General features: G+C 39.0%; 1 protein-coding gene across 3 annotated transcripts in view; it reads left to right on the top strand.

The window, feature by feature from the left end:
* Nucleotides 1-23,176, top strand: part of xpnpep2 (X-prolyl aminopeptidase (aminopeptidase P) 2, membrane-bound) — a 100,598-nt gene that overhangs the window by 67,056 nt on the left and 10,366 nt on the right. Inside the window, exons 3-9 of one of the 3 annotated variants that reach the window (XM_034883016.1) lie at nucleotides 14,612-14,648; nucleotides 19,425-19,486; nucleotides 19,814-19,924; nucleotides 20,046-20,109; nucleotides 20,682-20,786; nucleotides 21,664-21,750; nucleotides 21,915-22,058. In XM_034883016.1, coding sequence (XP_034738907.1) covers nucleotides 19,871-19,924; nucleotides 20,046-20,109; nucleotides 20,682-20,786; nucleotides 21,664-21,750; nucleotides 21,915-22,058 — 454 coding nt within the window. In that variant the 5' untranslated portion in view covers nucleotides 14,612-14,648; nucleotides 19,425-19,486; nucleotides 19,814-19,870. Of the gene's footprint in view, nucleotides 1-14,611; nucleotides 14,649-18,595; nucleotides 18,799-19,422; nucleotides 19,487-19,813; nucleotides 19,925-20,045; nucleotides 20,110-20,681; nucleotides 20,787-21,663; nucleotides 21,751-21,914; nucleotides 22,059-23,176 lie in introns of those variants that run through there. The other 2 variants (XM_034883014.1, XM_034883015.1) reach the window with 2 other exon arrangements.

Below are 23,176 nucleotides of genomic sequence, written 5' to 3'. Positions count from 1 at the left end.
TACAATCAGGAAATTCTCCATGATGGGTTGTAACGGCTCATCAGGAGTTCAGATCCCTCGCTGTTACGGTGTGTCATGCCTTTCCCTTTCCTCTATGAACCCCAGACCCGGTACCACACTGCTGTGCTGCAGCAATGGCCTGGAGGATCTCAGAGGGGCTTCTGGTAGATTTATGAGGCCCATGCTTTTGTTTAGCCAAGGCCTCTTGCTTATTTTTGTTTTACTGTTAGAGACTACATGTTGAGATAATGAATCAACTGACGTTATGGATCCACAGAGGGCTGTTTCTAACTGGTCACCTGGTTTGACCATTTTGTTCAGTTACGGTTGTTGTTGTTGTTTTTTCCCGTTAACTTAAAAAGAATGGCCATGTAGATAAGGCTCAAATACTCAAATAATAGTCAATAAAAGACTGTTATCATAAACAAACTTTACTACTAGTAATTTAGTATTGTAGTAAATTGAGATCTGGATCCATGTTCATACAGTCAATTTAGAAAATACATTCTGAGTAAAATTTGCAACCAATGCAGACTTTAAAGAGTCAGGTTTATTATTTGTTTCAACTCCATAACTTTGATGTCACACCTACTTAATTAAGATTTTCTCAGTTTTAGCATCAAGCCTTTTAGGGACAGCAATGTCAGTCTGTCAAGTCAGTCCACCAATTTAGTCCAGACTGAAATACCTCAACAACCTTTGCCTAAAGTTTTGTACAAAGGGTCATGTTCCTCAGAGGATACATGTTACTGACTTGGGGGATTCGATGGCTTTTCCTCCTGCGCCACAAGCAGGTCATGTTTTATTGCCATTTGCCTTATACTTTGTTTGAAGAAAAATACCTGTAAAACTAATAATACTTGTATAAGTACTCAGTTGTACTTTGTGTTCAGTGCTAATAAGCAAACATTAGCGTGCTAACGTGCTAAACTAAGATGGCAAACATACCTGTAAACATCAGTAAGTTAGCATTTAGCTCAAAGCACCACTGTGTACAGTGTCACAGAGTTGCTAGCGTGTATGTAGACTGTTGGTCTTAAATTCTATGGTTACTCGCAAGCTGCCACATTTGAGAGCCGATTTGAGACCTAAAGCTTAATTTTTGCCTTTAGCTCTTCTCGCTGGGCATTGCACATCTACTTCTAATAACAATAATAAAAAACTTTATTTCTATAGCACTTTTCTTACCAAGGTTACAACATGCTTTTAAGAAAACAGAAGAAGAAAAAAACAAACAACAAAAAATTACAACAAATATGAAATAAATGATTGATCATAAAACACATGTAACTTGCAACATACACATGACACACATAGATGGCGACAACTGAACTTGAACCCGAGCCTGAAGCTTTTCATAACATTAAACAGAACTGTATCATATCACTTAAATATGTAACACAGTCCTCTGTACGTGACACAAAATTACATATTGCCATACAAAGTGTTAATACACATTTACACTGTGTATACTGTGGGTTCTTTTCTCAGTAGCACTGGTTATGTCCACTATGCAAAGTCTCTGTAACATTGTTGCAGCCTGTAACAATGGCTCAATGCACAATTATATCTGCCTATTTTTCACCTCAACCTCTGAAATCCTGCCGCATCAGTGGAATGCATCATGACCACAATGCTTTCCCTGTTCTTTTTTTTTAATGATGTATGCAATGATATGCTTGGTTTGTCAGACTGTCAGGGTTTGGCAGTTTCTAAAGGCTAAAATAACATTTGTTCACAGTTACAGAGCCTTGAAATGGGGGCTGGTTTAATCACTTTAAATTGTAGATAAGGGTACAGGGAAATGTATAGTTCATTAATAACACAGCTAAAATGTGCTATGAATAGCGTTTGTCATCAGAGCTGGGAGAAGAAGGTGTTTGAGCTAACAGGCAGGCTGGATGATGTGACGACTGAGGTCATCGTGTGCGTGCCGACTGCAGCAGCTCCATTTTTCCATTGGTCACTGGCGACACCCATAAAAGTTCTGCACATGACAGGGTTACAGCAGGGTCTCATCATTTGTTTTTATTCTCCTTCCAAAAGAGGTTTTAATGTCAGAGCCTCAAGCTTGATTCCACATAAACAGTATTGTTCTCTCAGAGTGAAGTGACAAGTTTAACCAATCAAAAGTGTTCTTTTTGATTGTAATTTTAATAGTGTGCAGTATATGTCATTCAATATCAGACTTTTGGATGGTGGAAGGATTTGTAGAATTCACATTCATATTAAAGGGCAACTATTATATAGCATTTGCAGGCTCATACTTGCGTTTTGTGTTTGTACTGGAACACGCTTACATGCTTTTATGTTAAGAGAACACTTTATTTTTTTCAAGCTACCCATGGCTGCTGCACCTGTATTTTGTACGAGCACCTGTCTCTTTAATCCCTCCTCCTGAAAAAGCCCAGTCTGCTGATTGGCCAGCGTATATCCTTCAGTGTTGCCAACTTTAAAACTTTGTCGCTAGAACTAGCGACCTTTCAGCCCCTTTTCCTTCTGTTCCTCTGCAGTAGCACTGCGCACAGTGCGCAGGCAGGTTAAAGGGGAGAAGGGACAGGGTGGGGGGCTGGTGTTGGTACGAGAAACAGCGGGACGCAACGGGAGAAAGACACTGCTTAGTTGGCCTGACCCTGAGCAAGCCAGCCTTCTCCAAGAATTCTTTAACCATCTTTTTCCCTCCCTTTTATTTAATCTTTTGGAAATTTGTTGTATTGTATTTCATTTTTATTGTGAAGCACTTTGTGATTATTTTATTTGTACAGCACCTTTTATCTGTTAAAGGTGCTGTACAAATAAACTTTACTTTCTTACTTACGTATGGTGTCATCTAACTACTTTGGAGCTGGTGCTAGCTAGTGTCATTGGAAAAGAGTTGGCAACACTGCCCCACTCCGTGGTTCACTAGTTGAAGCTGGAGCAAAGCCCGTCTACGGAGATTATTATTAGAAATTGTGTGCGAAGCAGCACTTTCTTCTGTCATAAATCTTAGATAAAGGCTTCTGAACCAAACACAACCCAATCAAACATGTTTCAGCAGTAATGTGAACCAGAATTGAAGAGAATTAAACAACATTGGCAGCCACGATGATATTGTTTACTGCTGTTAGCGGAAACGCATAATATGTGACCTTTAAACATTTAACACATGAATATTTAGTTCTTTTCGGTTTCCGTTTTATTCAGAAATAATGAAGAAAAAAAGTGTTTTCTTATAAAACAATGACTCATCACTAATTTTAAAATCTCATGCTTACTCTGTTCTTGCTTTTGCTGCAATATTGTCTCCAAGATGCTAATTATCTTTTATTGTAACACAGCAGTTTCCATGAATAATAATAATGAGAATAAACGTTCTTTCTAACAAACAAAAAATAAGGACTTCTAAATATGCTGTATCTCCATCAAAATAGTAGCTCATAGGCTTAAAGCTCCCTGTGACAGCAGCCTCAGCTCTGTTTCACTGTTTGCCGGAGCACAGCTTAACCCCCAGCCAGTGCGTGTAATGGGCCAACTTAACTGGCCAAGTTTGACATGCAGTCCTTCCTTTGTAATGGGGGTCAGAGCCTGCTATGGTGGAGAAGTTTACAAGTGTCAGAGGGGAAGAAGAATTTGTGGGGACAAGCCAAAGAGACCCTTCAACTGAGAGGTGACTGCCTTTTTTTCTTCAGCTGCTATCTGTTCACAGTAGTACAGAGGCCTTATTCTAAAGGTTCAAGAGGTCAAGTTAGGCACCACGCTAATCCCTTCACAAGCCTATTATGAGCTCATGAATGCGCGGACATGAGCAGCGCAATACTTTCAGTCGTCAGTCGAACCAAAGGTCTTTTCTTCAAGTTCCACCATGACGTTGAAATTTTGTTTTTGTATAAGATATCTCAGCAACTATTGAATACAAATTTGCCATGCAATTTGTGTACAAACTCGTTGTCTTGTTGATCTCTGTCCAACTATTGTAAATATCTGCATCTTTAACGGCTAAATGCTCCACTGTGTTTACCAGATAGTCACTAACTTTGTCTTACCCCTGTCTGGAGCTGTGCTGGTCTTGTACAATGAGTTTTCAGAAGTAGTTGGCTGAAACCCTCTTCCTGCTAGGGCCAAAATAATGTTGATGACAACGTTGAGAGAGAACCAAAACAGAGGCGCTTTAGAGTCGGGCGTTATCTCTCCGTGGGTTCATCACTATGAGCAGTCATTTAAACCATTGTTATCATACAAATATTAATTGTAGCAGCTTTATGCAGAATTGTGGCTCTTTAACCTGGCAGCCAGTAAATGTTTCCAATGATTTGTCATTAGATTTTTTCTCATTTGCTTCCAAATTGCTGTCCCTAATTTACTTAAAATGTATCCATGATTAGGGATTTGTGGAAAAGAAGAATATTCATTGCTAATCAAGATGCAGGAATTGAGGTACGTAATGTCTGTGAGGGCTCCGGGACCTCATGTGTTTGTGTCTGATCACTTGGTCATCCATGGAGATTAGCAAGCACAATGGCATTCCTCCATTTACAGTAACATCCTACGTGATTAAAATTGAGAAAATTCCAAAGTGCAATTAACGATACCAATTATAGATATCGTTGAACAAACAAGCTGACACAATAACAGATTCGCTGATTCACACACACACAAATACACACACACATGCACAGGATATCCGAAAGTAAGGAAACACTGTGTGTCAATAGGAAACAACACAGCGTGAGTCGGAGTGTGTCCCATGTCCCTTAAGGCACCCTGCACTTGAACCAGGTGCCTTCCTCTGTGCATTTTCCTGTTTACCGACTCGCCTGCATGCTTGTTTGGGTGTTTTCTTTTGGTCCCTTAAGTCTGTATCTTCCTGTGGGCTCTCATCTCACTTCACCGCTCTTTTCTGACCACAGGACGTCATTTAAAAGGCTTAGAATATCAGCCAGGGGAAGTCTGATGGAGTCCAGTGTGTGGTGCATTGTTTTGAAACCATGCAGGTTTGGGCTTTAGCTATTTTGGGAGCCAGAGTTGCCTCCTGCAAATCAGCTGTATTCAACTGTAAGATTTAGTTATTTTTCACCTACACCTTCATCGCCAGATAAAACAATGCCATTTCCAAGGACTTCCTCTGAGTATACATTTATTTTCTCTCTCGGGATTGACAACATTATCAGTGACTCACACACTGGAATGTTTTTTGGACTGCTGTGTAAAATCTTTGGATTTCAACTTCACACACAACATTTCATTTGTTGGTCATTAGAATTGTTGATCATTTAAATGATTTTATCAGTGAGCAAATGGCTAACTTTTCATGTTTTAAGCCACACTAGTTGAGAGTTTTTAAGGATGGAAATGTTGATCTTTTGGTTGGTCAACCACTTTGATCTCATATGAAATATCTCAGCTACTATTGTACAGACCATAATAACATGGTAATACCCTGACATTTCCTCTAGTGTCACCATGAGTTTCTTCCAAAGTTTTGTTTGTTGAATGACAACTTTGCAAAAACAAATACTGTAGGATTTTTTTTTGTTAACCAGAACATTCGGCATCCATATCCCAGCCTCCCACCCAATTACAAACAGACCTAAATTACAAATTCCTATCTAAATTATAATACATAAAGGTTCAAAAGGGTAAAAATGGCTTAAACAAAATACACACCTTAAAAAAAATGTCAAGAGGTGGCGCCATATTTTGTAAAATGTATTCTCAGATCCCTCGGTAGTGTACCATATTTTCTCTAAATTCATACAAGACAGAATGTCCCTAATCCAATATGAGTGGGAGGGAGGAACAGGATCTTTTAACTAGAGTAAGTAAAGAGGTAAAGGCCAATACCTTCAGCTTCCCTTTAGCCAAGTCCAAATTTGGAGCAATGCCAAAAAGGCAAGTAAAAGGGTTTGGCTCAATTTGATGGTGAAGTGCTTCAGAAATTGTTTGAAAGACTGATGTACAAAACTCAGTCAAGCTGGGACATGTCCAGTACATGTGAAAGAGAGACGCAAATGCGTCTTACAGCTATCACGAGTCAGGTCCACATCAGGGAATATACAAGCTAGTTTGGATTTAGATATGTGAATACAGTGGAGTGCTTTAAATCAGACGAGAGTATGTCGGGCGCACATGGAGGTAGAGTGTAGATCCAGGACTGAATGTGTCACCATGAGTTTGACTTTTTGTGTGTGTGAAATGTCTCATCAGCTATTGAATAGATGTGGCCAGGCTAGGTCAGGTGAAAGAGCAGGTGCACATTTATTAAGGTTTACTTCCTTCCGCCGCATGTCATTCCCCTTCTCTCTCTGTCCTTTCATGTCTTCATCTGCCCTGTGGAAATAAAGGCCAACAAATAATCTTTAAAAAATGATGTTTAGATTGCCATGAAATTTGATTCACTCATTTATGTTCACCAACACAAGATGAATTGTATGTATGAATTTATCTACCAAAACTATCAGGTTACACTTTTTATTTGTTCAATGCTAAGGAACTGAATGAAATTCTAAAATAAACTGGGCCTTCATTGTGTGACCTTTGTTTTGACGTTATCAGACGCTTCGTAGACCCCAAACTGCACAAATCACATGCACGTTTACACATAACTTTGTCTGAGTTTGCTTACACTCCCCAGAGCTTTACTGCTTTCATCTCGTCTCAAGACAAACACTCTGATAAAGAAGGATTAGCCAGCTGACTCTTAACATATCGTACACCACTCCAGCGTTTATCAGGCCTTTATCAATTAAAACCTGCTACTCTAACACTCATCTACTGTACTTTGCTCTGATGTGTTTCTCCCCTCGCCTGCAACAAGTTGGGTTATTCCCTCAGCGGATTGGAATTTGACACTCTGAGAGGAAAATGGTGGCGAATCAAGTCTCCCTGGTGAAGGTCCAGAGCCCTTGAGTGTTGGAACCAGACTCTGTCACTCTGTTATCATCCTTCACTCTGCCAAACATGCCACCACCTCACCAGCTGCACTTGGATCAGCCAGCGTTTTTTAGCCTCAGAATGACAGCAGTCAGTGCCCTTGACAGAACCACTGAATGAGACTGAGAAAAACTACTATGTTGGACTTCAGGAGATAAACTCAAAAGTTTACCATATTTCTTGAGTAATGGTAATTGCACACTGATCTCAGTTTCCATCAATTCAAAGTCTCAGTTCCAAAAATCAGGCTTTGAATGTGGGCACGGTTGTTGTCAAACCAACCTAAAATATAATGTTTCCAACCTCATCTTAACATGACATTTATCACAGAAAAAGTCTTAAGCTGAAATGGTGTCTGTGGCCAATATTTCTTTGACATTTTCATCATTAAAGCTGTTAGTGGGAAGCAATTTTGGGGTTATTCCAGTATTGTTTTATTTTTTCAAAGTTATCTAAGTTTTGTTCAAATTAAACACTTTTAGGTTATTAATATTTTTCACAAAATCCTCTTAGAGGATTATGGGTTCCTTCACCAAATAACTTCTGACCTGTTACATCACCATGCCTTTTTTTTGATATTACAGTATTTACACAGTAGGTACTCATGAGGGTCTACGGTCCATGGAAAGTAGCAGATTGCATGTGATGGTCTTGTTAAGGAACATAACTCAACCATGCCACAAGTTTTGCAAATTGCCTTAACCATGCTATCTCATAACGTAAAAGTCGATTGCCTTATTGAAGACAGACTTGAGGAGTTGCAGACGCCAGCCGTTTGTTCCCCGGAGCCCTACACACTGCTTTTCTGTAAAATGTGATACCGCTTCATTAATTCTGCTGATTGGAGCGCAGCCCAGTAGGATGTATGCAGTTTGAAAGCTGCCTGCATGGCTGACGTTTGTGTGCGTGGGCATGCACGCTTGTATGCACACACTGTTTTATTGTGAGCAAGTGTGCGTGTACATTTACACTTATTTGTCTGTGCTTACCGAGTGATGCATTGGCGCCCTCCTCCTCTGAGTGTGTATTTTTGTGTGTGATTTGAGCACCAAAGGTGAAGTCTTGCATCTATCTCATCTGACAGCTCCCGACCTTCCAGTAATCCTAGTATTTTTCACTATCTCACCCTCCATTACCTCACACATACATCCACATCCACATATACAGGGACAGCCGGCCTGTGACCTGCTGCAGCATCAAAGCCAGCCAGCTCGTTCATCTGCAGCTGAATTGACAGGCAATCACACTCAGGGCTCAATCATCAGCTACTGGCCGAAATCTGTTGTTATTCTAGCTGCATTCTTGCTTCAAAGTTCGGAGTACTCTAGTCCATGTTATATCATCTCTGCAGCCTGATTTGGTGTGGAAGTCAGTCTTCAGTCACTGGAGAAATGGGATAACCAACTTTGATTGCATTTTGTCGAGTATAATTTTGACAGTCCTTTTAATTAGCGCTGCAAACTGTGTAGTTCTGGGTCTGTTTGTTTCATGCTGAATACCTCAACAAAAATTGATATTTTGTCCCTGACTTTTCATCTAGCATCACTAGCAGGTCAAAGTTTTCACTTAGTCAGGGAAATATCTCAACATTTACCACTTGGATTGACATTAGATTCTTTACAGATTAGTGGTTCCCAGTTGATTTGACCTAATTACTTTCATAATGACCTGACTTTTAATATAGCACCACTATGTGGTTCACATTAGTGTTTTTTTTTTAAATGTCTTGCCAACTGTTGGATGGATTTTCATGATAATCATGTTTGCCTCATGGTTTAATGTAATCAGTTTGTTTATTACTTAACCTCTTCTCTAGCACCAACATCAGTTAAAAACGTTTTTCTCATTTTATTACAACACATGAAAACAAATGACGTTCCAGTTACACTTGTTATAAACCATTTATTTAATGACTGTATACTGCTTGTAAATGCTAAATAGGGAGATTACATTCAGATTCTACTGTTGAAAGAGGTAGATGTGGGTGCAATAAAAAGGTCACTGCATCATGCAGATTACAGAAGCCATAACTCTGTTGGTTGTTGCTACCACAGGAAGGTGTTACTCCTGTTCTATAGTGTGAATCTCTGGCTGCAAACCTTTGTCTCCCAACAGCGTCTGATTTACTGCCTGTTATCTTCTGCTTCCTCCATCTCTCTGAACAATCTGGTTTCACTTGGGCTCCCAGCTCTATTTAAGAGCAGTTTGTCAACGCAATGAGAGGAGGAGATATTCCTCCTGGCCAAACACCCCAAATTATGGATTGTGTTGTAAAGAGAAAAAGGAAGATTTTTATTATATGGCTGGTGTTGAAATCTCCTGATTTCTTCAAGATGTTGGGACTCTTTATGACCTAGATAAAAAGAAGTAACATTCTTCCAAACGCTACATATATTTGTGAGCACAATAAGATACCAGATGTTTGATTTGAAACTGTACAATGACAGTGGTAAATCATTGTTAAAATATGTGATATCCTTGTGTTTCCTAAATATCCTTGAGCATATGATATTTACAATCAAAGTTTAGACTCAGGGATCTGGTTTAATGAGGTTTAATAACTTTTTAAGAATTACTTGGTTTTTGAAGGCAAGGCAGCTTTATTTGTACAATATATTTCAGCAATGGGGCAATTCAAAGTGCTTTACATAAAATATTAAAGAGCTGTTAAAAACATAGTATAGTAAAGTAAAAGAAATGAACAATTATTTAATGAATGGCAGTATCAAAATAAAGATCTTCAGCCTTGATTTAAAAAACTGAGATTTGCGGCGGACCTGCTGTTTTCCAGGAGTTTGTTCCAGATATGTAGAGCATAAAAACTCAATCCTGCCTCCTCCTGTTTAGTTCTGACTCTGGGGACAAAAAGCAGACCTGTCACAGACGACCTGAGAGGTCTGGGTGGTTCATAGTGTAGCAGCAGATCAGAAATGTATTTTTGGCCCTAGAACGATTGTTTTTTAGGTGTACTAGTTATAATCTTTCAATTTCTACAATAATTTGTAATGTTAATTGACATAAGTTGAAGGTAAGCATTGAATATTAGTTTGTCCTGACCTTGATGTTGAGAGAAACAAGTTAGTTCACATTTAAAAATGTTTTTATTAACAATGCGTCACATGTCAAAGGGGTCACACAATCATCATCCAACTCAACTCTACTAAGCTTGATAGCATGTTTCAGCTAAAGTTTTGTTGTTGTTTCTTCTGGCCTGCAACTTTAATCTTTTGGTTTACTCTCACCGCTCTTATTTTCAATTTTGTTTTTGGCCGCAGCAGGCAGCTGAAAAACTTCTCTGACTCACTTGATGCTACTTGCCAGCACCTTGCGGCAAACAGACACAGTTAGCAACTTGCAGGTAAACATAGTGGAGCATTTAGCAGCTTAACAGACGGATATTTCTTTTTTCTTCTTCTTTCTTGTATTCATGTGTAATGTATCTACACCTTCTAGAGAGATCATTGTGGAATAAACAAAAAGCCTATTCCTTTAAAACGTATGTAGTTGTACTTGTTTGCCTTAAAAAAACACACACACAGGCTTTTTGAGAACATATATTGTTAGAAATTCTGCATAGAGAAGTGCAGTAATACTCAAGTGATCTGTAGCTGTAATCTGGTGAAGTGGCAAGATTTGTAATCAGCTTCCCCTGCCTCTGCAGTGGCACAGCAAACAAAGGCAGCTCAAGGATTGGAAGTGAGTGACCCCAACATGGCCAGTTGTTGTTTACTTTATACAGAGACTGAAGGCTGCATACAGGGCTGCACTGTGTATACGTGACTGAGGTCACAAAACCCTCAACACGACTGCACAACAGGACAGGACTGCTTCTAATTAACTCTTCTTTTCTTCTGCATATTTATGGCCTTTCTCTTTCTCAATTTGTCTTAAGGTTTCCTCATTATCTTTCACTCTATACAACCTTTTGTCCCTCTGTAGACCACATTAGAAAGACTGGTAGGGCTCTGGAGGCTGGCGTCCAATTTCTGCAGCAGTTTAACTGATTCATAACCAGTTAATAACCCTAAAAATGCACAACTTTAAAAATATTCACTCTTCAGAGATACAACAGAATGTGCATGACAACCACAGTACATTCCAACAATCCCTGAGTAGTGGAGGGAACACCCATGATGTATTCCCTTGACTGTTTACTGTACTGTAATCCTTCATGTTGTTGAAACCATTCAAACTCTGCTGCACAAGTCATTCAATATAATTGCTTTGGTTTCACAGCACTGTGTTTTTCATATGTGTTGACTTAAACAACACAAAGCAAACAAATCTCTGGATCCCTCTGTGCCAAAACCCCAAATATGATTCCTCTACTGTCAGAGATATTTCATGTTGATTTGATTATAATTCAGCCCGTCCAAACAACTTGTGTTCAGTACAGATGTGACACTGGAGGTGGTTTTTAGAGAGCATCCATGTTCGGCCACAGTGCCCTGCCTTCCCCTCTGCCTGAGCTCCTCTGACTCACACACTGAACACTGTTGCCAGGGCTACCATTTATTAATATTGGTCCATAACTTTGAGTCTCATCACCGGGCTACAGCGTGGCCGATGGCTGACACTGAACCCCCCTGACATACACACACAAACACACACACACACACATATTGAAAGCCATGCATGCAAACACACACACTTACTTTGTGTCCAGTTGATGTGGTTTGTGAATGAGCACCTACTGTATGATGGAGATAGGTTTTTGAAGAACAGGGTGTTCACTAAGACTGAAAAGAGGCCTCGCGGTGAAATACGTTAGACACTAGCGACCCCTTGTGGCAAGTGAAAGTGACATAAAATAAAGATAAGATGAGATACAATAAGTTACACAAAATCCTTATTTGTTATCAGTGGTAGAACATATTATCTCAAGTACTGTACTTAAGTACAATTTTAAGGTACTTGTACATGAGTACTTGAGTATTTCCATTTTCTGCTACTTTCTTCTTCTACTCCACTACATGTTCGAGGGAAATATTGTACTTTTACTCCTCTAAATGTTTCTGATAACTGAAGCTACTTTGCGATACAAAATAAAATCATCAAATAAATTGTGATGTATAATTATAGGTAAAGATAAGACTTTATTGACCCCAGGGGGAATTCACAAGATTGCAGTAAATACAGTAATCGCCCTACTTTTTATCAACTACAATATTAAAGTGATTACACATTAACGTAAAGTTTAATGGACAGCAGACCTCCAAAGATGCAGCTTAGGTGACATCTGTCAGAGCAAGTCCTTCATCATTTCCTGTGAGTACAAAATATAGACAAGTAGTTTTACTTTTATACTTATGTTTTTGCAGTCTGAGAAATAATATTAAGGCTCTGCATTTAGTTTAACAGTGATAATATTTTGTGACTTATATTACTGTCAAAATATGATTGGTGATAGGATTTCTTTTTACAATTAAATGCATGTCTTTCCTCCGAAATTTATTTTGCTAAAAGTGACTGGCTTGTCCAGTTGCCACACAGGTTAGCTTTACATTACCAACAAAATTAATTTCTCTGTTGAGAAATAACAATGGCGCTCCTACAGCCCCAACTGGTCACTTGGTGTAACTACACTAAACTGTGTTCATACTTTTTTGTCACTATAAATCAAGTGTCCTCACACTTTTTATATGACAAATCATATTAATTACAAGCACTATAGAGCAGACACACAATTGTATTAGAGTAAGACCTGATACTTTTGGAACCTGATCAGACCTTCAGTGGGATTTTTAGTTCACTGATTCACTGTAGTTGTGAGAGTTGTGAAAGCTCTATTTTTATTAAGTTAATCTTCACTCACCTAACCTACATGGAATGAAAATGAAACTAAAAAAACAGAGATATAAGTTATATTTGCCATTTTTATTCTGAACTCACAACTGCTCTCAAGCTACACCATGTTTTTTTTGTCTCTTATTATAACTTTGTATTGTAGTATAATTAGTTTTTCTTTTTAAATTTAAAGTCATGTTCTTGTTTCTTTGACCCATGATATTGAGTATGTGTCTAAAATGTATATTTAACTGTTTTTTTCCTATAAATATGTTTAAAGCAACAATACAGAAAAGGTTGAGAAGGGACAATGTTAATCTTCGATGGTTAAATGTAGATACAAAGCCCACAGGTGGATGTTGGTTTGGAGGTGGGGTTAATGCAGATGATTAGAAGCAGAAGTGTTGCAAATAAGTACTGCAGCAGTATATCGAATGCACTTCTTCATTCTACACGGTATGTTGCAGCAAGTAGAGTCAGTGTAACTTGAGTTGTCTGCCTAACTCACAGGCTTGGAAGTTAGTTAAGAACTTCCTAGTTTCATGCAACCAGAAGACCTAAAAGACAAGAAACTAATTTGCACTAATCATACATCATCAGTGTCTATCATCTAATGAGGAGGGCAAGCAAGTCTGGTAGCAAAACTGCAGCCAGATGCTCCTCAGCTGTGCTCCCCAGCAGTCAGCTCCCCCTGCTGTCTCCTGCTCCAGTCTGACGTGACAGCCAGCTTGTTGCAACCAGGATCCCCTGCTCGGCGGCCGGCCAGTGATTTCCTCCATAGTGCCATGCATTGAGTAAGTGTGGGATAAGGCAAATCAAGTAAAACTGCAAACGAGTACCAATAATTCTCAAATAATGACTGAGACCTTGACTGCCGAGTCTTTTATTTGGATTAGTAAGTGGTCTTTTTGTTTTCTAATCTGCTCCTGTCATAATTTAATGTCTCCACAAATTGAAAAAAATGTCCTTCATGTTTACCTGCTTTCTTTATCAATTCAGCATAATGTACACTGCACTAATTTTGTCAGCGCAACAACTGTCATTTCAAACTTACCGCTTTGCTGCACTGAGTCTCTCTTTGTCTGTTTTCATTCATTTATTATTTCCAGTTACTTCCATTTTGCTGTTTCGGGGATCTCAGCATCACTTTGCAGGCTCTTAGGGACTCTTCCAATCTTACAATCAAACAGAACATGTAGAATATCTGTACCAAACTGTATGAAATCCAATATTTGTTTCTTGTTACCTATCATCTTGTTACCATGGAACAAAGCTCTTAGCATGGCTATAAACACCGCTGTTCTGTCTGAGAGGACAAAATACTCTGCAGACACATGGCAGTGGAGCCTCCTTGTCTGTACTTCTCGGGAAAAGTGCTATAGGAGGAGATGTAGAGGGTGCAGTATGTTGAACCCGGGGAAAATCTGTCATCCACCTCCTTTGTCTCATCTGCCTCTTCAAGAGATAGGTCTGGCAATGCAGGACTAGTGTAATTTAAGACAGCATGTATTTCTTTTAATAATTAGTTATTTACTTATTAGTTAGGCTTTCTTTATTCACAACTACTTATCGAGATTGCAGTCTCTTTTGCAACATGGGAACTAATTAATTACACACAAGATAATAGCAAGACAAATAATTCACACAACTCTACCCTGTCTGGGTTGGGACTTGGCTACAGTTTTCTGATCTGATATGCACTCTCATATCACAGGCTTACTATAAATGTGTGGATAAGATTTGCACTGGGGTCTAATCATGTGTTCATCACCTGCCCCTTTCATCACAACTGTCTTTGGACAGTCCACTCACTATTATATATATATAGTGGCAGATTAATGGGTATAAACCTGTATTTATTATATGTTCAATACTGCTCATAAAACATTGGCCCTTCTCTGGTTTGTCCTAGCACTTGCCTGTCAGATCATCAGCTTTGCATGCCCTGTGTGTATGGAATATTCACTAGTACTTCATAACAGTGTGGTATGATCATAATTGGCATTGTTGTCTTCTGTCTCTAACATTGAAAGTTAGCCAGATGGCACATTTACAGAAATGTTGATTAATGCGCATTGTCCTTATAGATAAATATATGAATGAATTAGTGAAAATGACATATGGCAAGAATTGTCCAGAAGCAGATTATTTTCATAGTTGTGTCAAAATATAAAAAGCAGTAAGAGGAACTTCTCTTTCTCATATTTGAAGCTCAGTCTGTCAATCCACACGGCTGCTGCACATTAAAGGCTTGTATCAATTATTTCAATGCTACAAACGACTACATGTTGTTTTTTATAAATGTGTCATGGATGAACAATGTTGCTCTACAGTCTTTCCACTGTTTGTGGTTCCTCCTTTCAAAGGAGCTGGTCGATCCAATCCCTTTGGGCAAATCTCTCTTAAGTCACCTTCAAAGTCAATGGAGTAAACGGATGCACCTACAGCATTATTTTCATATATAGTTCCTATATCATCTGAAGATGGTATAGATCATCTTTCCCTATTTCTATTATTAGGCTGTTGGAATTTTTTTTCTTTAATATGAGTTACATTGAGCCATGTTTAATTTGGTTTCAAAAGCCTTACAGATTTTAAAATGTTTTTTTTCACACTGATAAGAGCTCATCAGTTGGTTTACATAGTGTATCCATGGCCTTTTACTATATGTGATAATTAAATGTCCAACATACAGTGACATTTGGGTCATTTGAAATACTGTTGTGAGAAGAAACAAAGCTTTGAGGGTGACACAGAAGAACAACATTGATATTTGGCAGATTTATGCTTGTAGAAATCATAGCATTGTTTTTTAAGAAAAAGGGTTAGCCAATCTCTTTTCAAGGTGAAAAAAGGAGCAATTTTAAATGAAAGATTCTTTGCCATTTCCTTTAATAACCATAGACTTAAAGACCCACTGACACCTTTACAACTCACTAAGATACATTTCAATCTACCCCGAATGAAAAAGGTGATTTAAGAGGCACAGCTCTGTGATCACTGTAAATTACTATTGTTTTATTTCAGCACTACAACACTGTAGTCTGAAGGTCTGCCAGGTTTGAAGTCATGATCAAAGCTAGTGGATCCCAGTGTACCATCGAGGTGTTACCTAATAAAGAAATATGCACATCAAGTAGTTGCAATGTTAGTAAATCACAAGCTATATGTGCATACATCTGGTGCAGCGGATAATAAACCAGCAGTGACAGAAACCAGAACCAACCAAAAACCAAAGGAAAGCTCTGATGCTCCATGGAGTTTTTGTCATTTCTGTGCATTGACTAATTGGCACGGTCAGGGGTGTCAGAGGGGTATGGAGCAACAATTCAATTCTTAAATCAGCCTAGTGATGGCATCAGCTAAGACAACTATTATGCAGTAAGCTGCTGTTGAAATTAAATTCACATTTTGGATTTTAAAAAGTACAATCATGGAGAGCCACTTAGCACAGACCTTTAAAGAGAGACATAGATGTGTCACCCAACAGATGTAACTATAGCCTTATGTCTGCCAACACAGCTAACATGAACAGCTAATGGTAAAACAAAATCTACTAATGATTCCATGGTAAACCAGAGTTATAGCATAAGTTATTTTTTCCTGCTTCTTGTCATTTATTGTGCATTCTACCTTATGTTTACCAGTTGTTATTTTACCTTAATAAAATTGGGATATGTCATGCATGGAATTGGTAACCAAAATCTAAATGTAACAATCAGCAACAGCGGTTTGTATTAAGTTAGCCGTAAACTCCACTTTAGCTGCTAGTGTTAGCAAAAACTAGCTAGTCTGAGAACAGTCTGTTAACATGAATATTTGCAAGCCTCCAAGTTTGGTTGCAAATCTATGCATGATGGTTAGGGTTAGGGTTAGGGTCATGGTGAACCAGAGTTATTGGATTAGTAATGTTTTCCATATTACTGTTATTTATTGCACATGCTACCTTATATTTTTCGCTTTTCAGCTCAGCATCCTCAGTTTTACATATTCTAAGATAGCAGTAAACCCCGATTTGGCTGCTTCATTCCCAGTGTTGGCAAAGGCTAGCTAGTCTATTAACATGAATATTTTCAAACCTTCAAGCAAAGACGTCACACTTTAAATCCTAACTGTTGCCATTAACCATTCTTTTATTTAACTGCTGTTGCATCCCTTGACATGCAATCTCCTTTCCCTCTTTTTTTCTTCTATTTTTTAGCCGCCGCCAGCTTTTTTGTTTTGTCCTCTTTTTTTCATAGACAACTCACTACTCGTACGCTCAAACCTGCTCGCTTAGCACACTTCTGTGTCGACATTCTATGATGTAATCTTATGTCTTATGTTAGTCCTTTAAAATGTGATATAACATTAAAGAAATGCAGAAAGGATTTAGAAATGCACAACAGCAGCTACATATAGAAAATACCAACAAAAAAAGTATTTAAAAGTGCCCTGCCACACAAAAAAGGTTTTTCTTTAATTTTTTGAAGTATGTCGTTTAAAAATGTAACAGAGATCATAGTAGAACTTAGTTAGAACTACAACAAAGTAATTAAATAAGTGTGGCAAGGCACCTTTAAAAAAAGAAATGTTTACCATCGCTTTGGCGTTGGTGCTGCACCACATTTAGCGCATACCAACTTATTGAGCTACTGGGCAAGGTGACTTACAAGTGCCCAGAGTCCTCTCTGTTTATATTATACTGATGATTAAAACAATCTTTATTCATTGCGTACTTTCCAAAAAACAAGTTACCAAGTGCTTCACAGAAGACAGCAAATTAGTTGTCAAGTTGGGTGGTCGTACACCTCTGCACTTTAAGTTCAACATAGGTGGCTGGGAAGACAGCCGAGCAGCTTTGCCTCTACAAACTTCCACGAGGATCCTTCACATACAGACCTCAGAGATCCAAACACTCTTAAACATATATGAATATACATGAATAATAAAAAAATACATTTAGCTGGAGAGTGTGAAAAAACATGGAGGATAATTTTTGTGAAAGCTAAAAAAAATGGCATCACGGAAAGAGTGTTCTTAACAATGTTACAAGAGACAGTAGTTTTGACTGGGAGATAAATGATAAAATAATTGGAGTAGGTATATGTAATGTTTTGCTGTACTTTGATTAACAGTAGCGGGTAGCCTAGGAGCAGATTATTGCTGGCCTTAGACAGAGCCAGGCTAGCTGTTACCGCCTGTTTCCAGTCTTTATGCTAAGCTAAGCTAACCTGCTGCTGGCTGTAACTTCATATTTAAAACATTAGGTATAGGCCTTCTAATTTAACTGCGCCAAAAATAAAATGATGTCAAACCAATTCCAGTAAAATGAAAGAAGATATATACAACTGTTTGAAGATTCTGCTGTAATAAATCTCCTGATCATACATTCCCCCCACTCCTCCACCCCTTCCCTTCCTCTCCTCTTCCTTCTTCTTCTTTTAGCTAAGTGGCAGTATACATTTGGCTTGGATAGAAGGATTTAAAAATAGGTTTTCTATGGAAATAAATGCAGGATTACAAGGACGTACTTAATATGTGAATCTGCAGAAACAGCTACTTGAACATGCATTAATTTGTTAAAAACAGACACAAGCTATTCTTAAAATGACCATACTAACCAGTTTGATTACTATTCCCTGGCTTGCACAACAAAAGCATGATTTAGGAAAATAAATTAAATGGAGATATCTGTTTTTGCAAATGAGCCCTTCAAAAATACCCTCCAGTCACACACAGTCACTTATACACTGCATGTAAACCTTGGTTAATTTTTTGAATCCATTATTTGCATCTGTCACGTCTTATTGGTGCAAATATTTAAGAGAAAAACAGCACAAGTGTATTTTTAATTGACTAAATGAGGAGATAGTGGCAGAGGAGGAGGAGAAGAGAGATAGGAAGAGAGAGAGAGGACATTGTTGCTCTTACTAGCAGACACCCACACACAATTTCTTGCCAGACACCCACACACACTTTCTCACATGCGCTGCATAAACATCGGAGCACCTGCGTTATAGCCACTCGGTCTGTGGATCTGTTCTTGACGGGCTCGTATTGGCAAGATGCCTTCCTGTGGCTGGTTGTTGTTGCCTCTGTTTGTGGCAGCACTAACAGGTAAAAAGTTCCTTCTTTATTGCCGCTAATTCTTCTGAGTGTCTCTGATCTTTGTGTGAAGACTTTTCTTGAGCTGGTGTACTTTGATGATCAATATTTCCATTTGTATAAAATTATAACAGAACCTGGCACGGGTATAAAATGTCAAAAAAGGTCATATCCAACCAGTTTTGATGGCATGTTTTTAAACAAGCTTGCAAATGGTGCATTTGAAGAACTTTGACAGAATTGCAATCTGCTCTTTTTGTGCCTTTTATTTTTCTGCTTTGCAAAAAATGCTATTTTAGAAAAAGAAAACAGCTCTGTCTAATACTATTCCCTTTTTCATATTTAAAAAATTATCTGTGAACATGAACATGATTGAACTACATTCAATTGCTTTTTTGATATCATCTTTATTGTTTGTACAGCTGCCTGGTTTGAACTTATAAGTCCTGAGCTTTTAAGTTGCATTGATTCCACCGTTCACTCTGACAATCACTGTGTCTTAAAAGACTCAACACAATAAGTCACCAAAAGAAAGAGCTGTCCTTTACACTGATCTAAAAATGTGCTTACACAGCTCAGCTCAATCACTACTTTGTCACTCTCAAAGGTCTTTTTCCAATGTGCCCTTCTCATTCCAGGAAACACTAGTGGTGTTAAAACATACAAGCAAACTGAGAGGAACTGCTCTGTTACCCCACCAGTAAGTGAAAAGAAACAACGTGATTGTAATATGCAACATTCTTTTGACCAAAATGATTTAAAGTAGACACACAGCATTTTCCTATCAGGAGAGATGTTGCCATACATGCATAGTTTTGTACAGTTAAAGTTAATTATTACTGCACATGCACTACAGTTAATGATTACAGGGAGATACAGCAGTTGTGCAGGTTTTAATCAAATCAGAGACTTTTATCACTCCCTGTTTCTCTATCTATGTGTTTCTCTATTTTTGTGTGTGTGTGTGTATGTGTGTGTGTGTGTGTGTGTGTGTGTGCATGCATGCACGTGCGTGTGCGTGTTACAGTACCTCCCCAGCACAGCAGTAGATACCACTCTCCAGCTGAAGGAGTTACAGGAGAAAATGCTTTCCCTGAATATCTCTGCCTACATTATCCCTGGCACTGACGCTCACCTGGTACATCTGCTGTCTTTCAAAATTAATTCATCTGGGGTTTACCTATGTGTGTATGTGAGAAAGTGTATTTGTGCATACATGCGTGTGTGAGATACAGTACTAACCTCTGTTTCCCTGTCAGAGTGAGTATATTGCACCACGTGATGCCAGGATGGCCTTCATGACCGGCTTTACAGGCTCCGCAGGTACAATCCCTTTCTGCCTCTTCTCTTCTCTACCTCCTCCTCCTCCCATTCTTCTTCTTCATCCTCCTCCTCCCCATAACTCAACTCCCCAAGACTGAGTGCCACAGTCATGCAGCTCCTTTTCTTTTATCCCCCATCCTCATCATACAGCCATCTCCTCGGTCATTTAGTGTCATCGCTTTCACTCCCTCGTTTCATCCATTGCACCTTCTCATTTGTCTGCTTAACCTCACCATTTTATCATGAGATAAAGAAAAGTCAAATTTTCTGGGCCTCCCTTAAGAATCAGACACATTTTCTTTTCAGCTGCTGCTACTTAAGTGTATTTATCTCATGTAAGTTTACAACAGTGAAATGATAGTGTAAGCCCTGATTATATATCCAACACACACCACCAGGTTTCCTCCCTGTTTCTTCTTAACCTTCCTGTTTCTCCTCACACGCCTGCATTTTTCAAGATTAGATGACCCATCATACATTGTTCTAAATCAACTGTGACATTTATAGTTGTTTATAATTCACTGTCAACGCTGCCCTCCCCATAACACAGCTGCTGTCCTGCCTCTCCTTAGGCACTGCCGTAGTGACTCAGACCAAGGCCGCTCTGTGGACAGACAGCCGCTACTGGGTTCAAGCTGAGAGACAGATGGACTGCAACTGGGAGCTGGAAAAAGATGGTGGGGGGTGATTGTTTTGTGATTATAGATAAGTTATAACTATGCAGATGTCATGGGTTCCAATCAAATATTTGTGGTTTTGATGATCTGGTCTAAAAATATCCTGACAAATGCTGCAATTATTATCCTCAATAAGGATTTACATGATAAAAATAGTTCACTTACAAACTAAAAGTCACTGCATGGTTTTACATTTAACACTGAACATATGATGCTGATGTTAACACTTTTGTAATACAGAGTAGATTTTGTTGTAGGGCAAGTCACAATTTAGAATTTGTACTGGCACCTAGCCTGGTTGACTCTTCTCAGTTGAATCAGAGCAAATCTAAAATTTGAGAATGTGTTTTTTCATTTGTTCGCGTTTTTTATATTGCCCAGCTGTTTTAGGTACATTATTAGGTGAAAGTATATATGTGTGACTAGTTTAAAGGCGTACATCTTCAGTGGCTAAATATGTGCTTAAGGCCGAGAATCACAGAGAGGTACCAACGTAGAACTATTGAGAGACGGACTAGAGGACGCATCCATGCAAGTGAGCGCCAATATGACGTCAAAATGACTTAGATCTCACTAGCATAAATACATAATTGCTTGTTTTACTTTTAAAACTTTTACATTTTGATCAGTTTGGTAAAAATGTATATTTGTATTTATATAGTATGTATTCTATATGAAATTATGAGACTAATGAAAACTATAATGTGTAATCAGTTTTTACATATTGACAATCTTCTAATCCACATTTTGTTGCAAAGCAATTTCTGCAAATTCAATTGAATACACATCTAATTGTGTGTATGGATGTATGGATTTATGCTGTCACATCCTCTAAAGTAAAAGATAACTTGAATCTGTCATGTGTGATGTTCCCCAGTGTCCATCAGCAGTGTAGCAGAGTGGCTGATCTCTGAGGTCCCGTCAGGCAACGAGATTGGCTTTGATCCCTTCCTCTTCTCCCTCAGTGAGTCTCTATTCTCCATCCCTCCTGTCAGTCCATGTTAACATCAATAAAGTGTTCCCCAAGTAGATGGAAAATTATCAATGGAGCCATTCAGACGCCACGCCAACTGTTTATTTGTGATTGATTCGGCTCAGTGTGTAATCATCTGCAATTCCCTCCATTAGAAACGCATGAGGACTACCGCATCAACCTGGAGTCAAGCAATCGCAGCCTCAAGTCTGTCCCTGTTAACCTGGTCGACCAAGTGTGGAAGGACAGGGAACCCATCCCATCTTACAATCTCACCCGTCTGCCCGACAGAGTCATACGTGAGTTTCCTTATTGTCTGTGCTGTTTATTCACACAGCTGGTCTGCCTGTGTGGTTCTCCTTATCTATGTGCTGACATACCTGCAAACTGGATGGAAAGCAATAAGCAGCTCCAGAAACACAGTCATAAACAGCTTGTTCATGTTTTTTATGGCTGGCTGAAGTTCAAATACGAACTTTGAGTGAAAGATAAAGCCTCTGGAAAAGGAAATTGTCTGGACGCCGTGGGCCTTATTAGTCTTTATGGTCAGACAATAGACAAATGGAACAAATGGAGAGCATCATAAACCTGATGGTCTGTGTGTGTGTGTGGGTTTGTGTGTGTGTGTGTGTGTGTGTGTGTGTGTGTGTGTGTGTGTGTGTGTGTGTGTGTGTGTGTGCATGTGCGTGCATGCATGCGTGTAACAGTACCTCCCCAGCACAGCAGTAGATACCACTCTCCAGCTGAAGGAGCAAATGCTTTCCCTGAATATCTTTGCCTATATTATTCCCGGAACTGACGCTCACCTGGTTCATCTTCTGTCTTTCAGAATTAATGATGAGAGGTAGATACAGAAATGGATGAATCAGCAGTTGTGGAGGTTTTTAATCAAATCAGAGACTTTTCTCTCTGTCTCTGTCTCTGTCTCTGTCTGTCTCTCTCTCTCTCTCTCTCTCTCTATCTGTGTGTGTGTGTGTGTTTGTGTATAAATGCTGTCTCACAGTTTCGATATAAAAGCTTTCTCTCATATTTGTCGGTCTGGGTGGAGTATAAAAGTGATGAGCAGTGTGCAGACAAGAAGAAGACAAAGAGAGACGGAAGTGGAAAATCACAGATGTCTGTCTGCACTTGGTGGAAAGCATCATACAGAAGGCACTATTATTCACGTTCTCGGAGCTGCACTATTCAATATTTTCCATCCACCCATCTTCATCTGCTTAACCATTATCGGGTTGCAGGAGCAGCAGCTCCAGCAGGGGACCCCAAACTTCCCTATCCCGAGCCACATCAACCAGCTCCGACTGGGGGATACCAAGGCGTTCCCAGGCCAGGTTGGAGATATAATCCCTCTGCCTAGTCCTGTGTCTTCCGTGTCTCCTCCCAGCTGGACTTGCCTGGATGCCCAGGAGGCATTCTT

The sequence above is a fragment of the Etheostoma cragini genome, chromosome 10 (genome assembly GCF_013103735.1).
Source record: "Etheostoma cragini isolate CJK2018 chromosome 10, CSU_Ecrag_1.0, whole genome shotgun sequence".
Taxonomy (NCBI): Eukaryota; Metazoa; Chordata; class Actinopteri; order Perciformes; family Percidae; genus Etheostoma; species Etheostoma cragini.
This window is presented reverse-complemented; position numbering and strand designations above follow the sequence as displayed.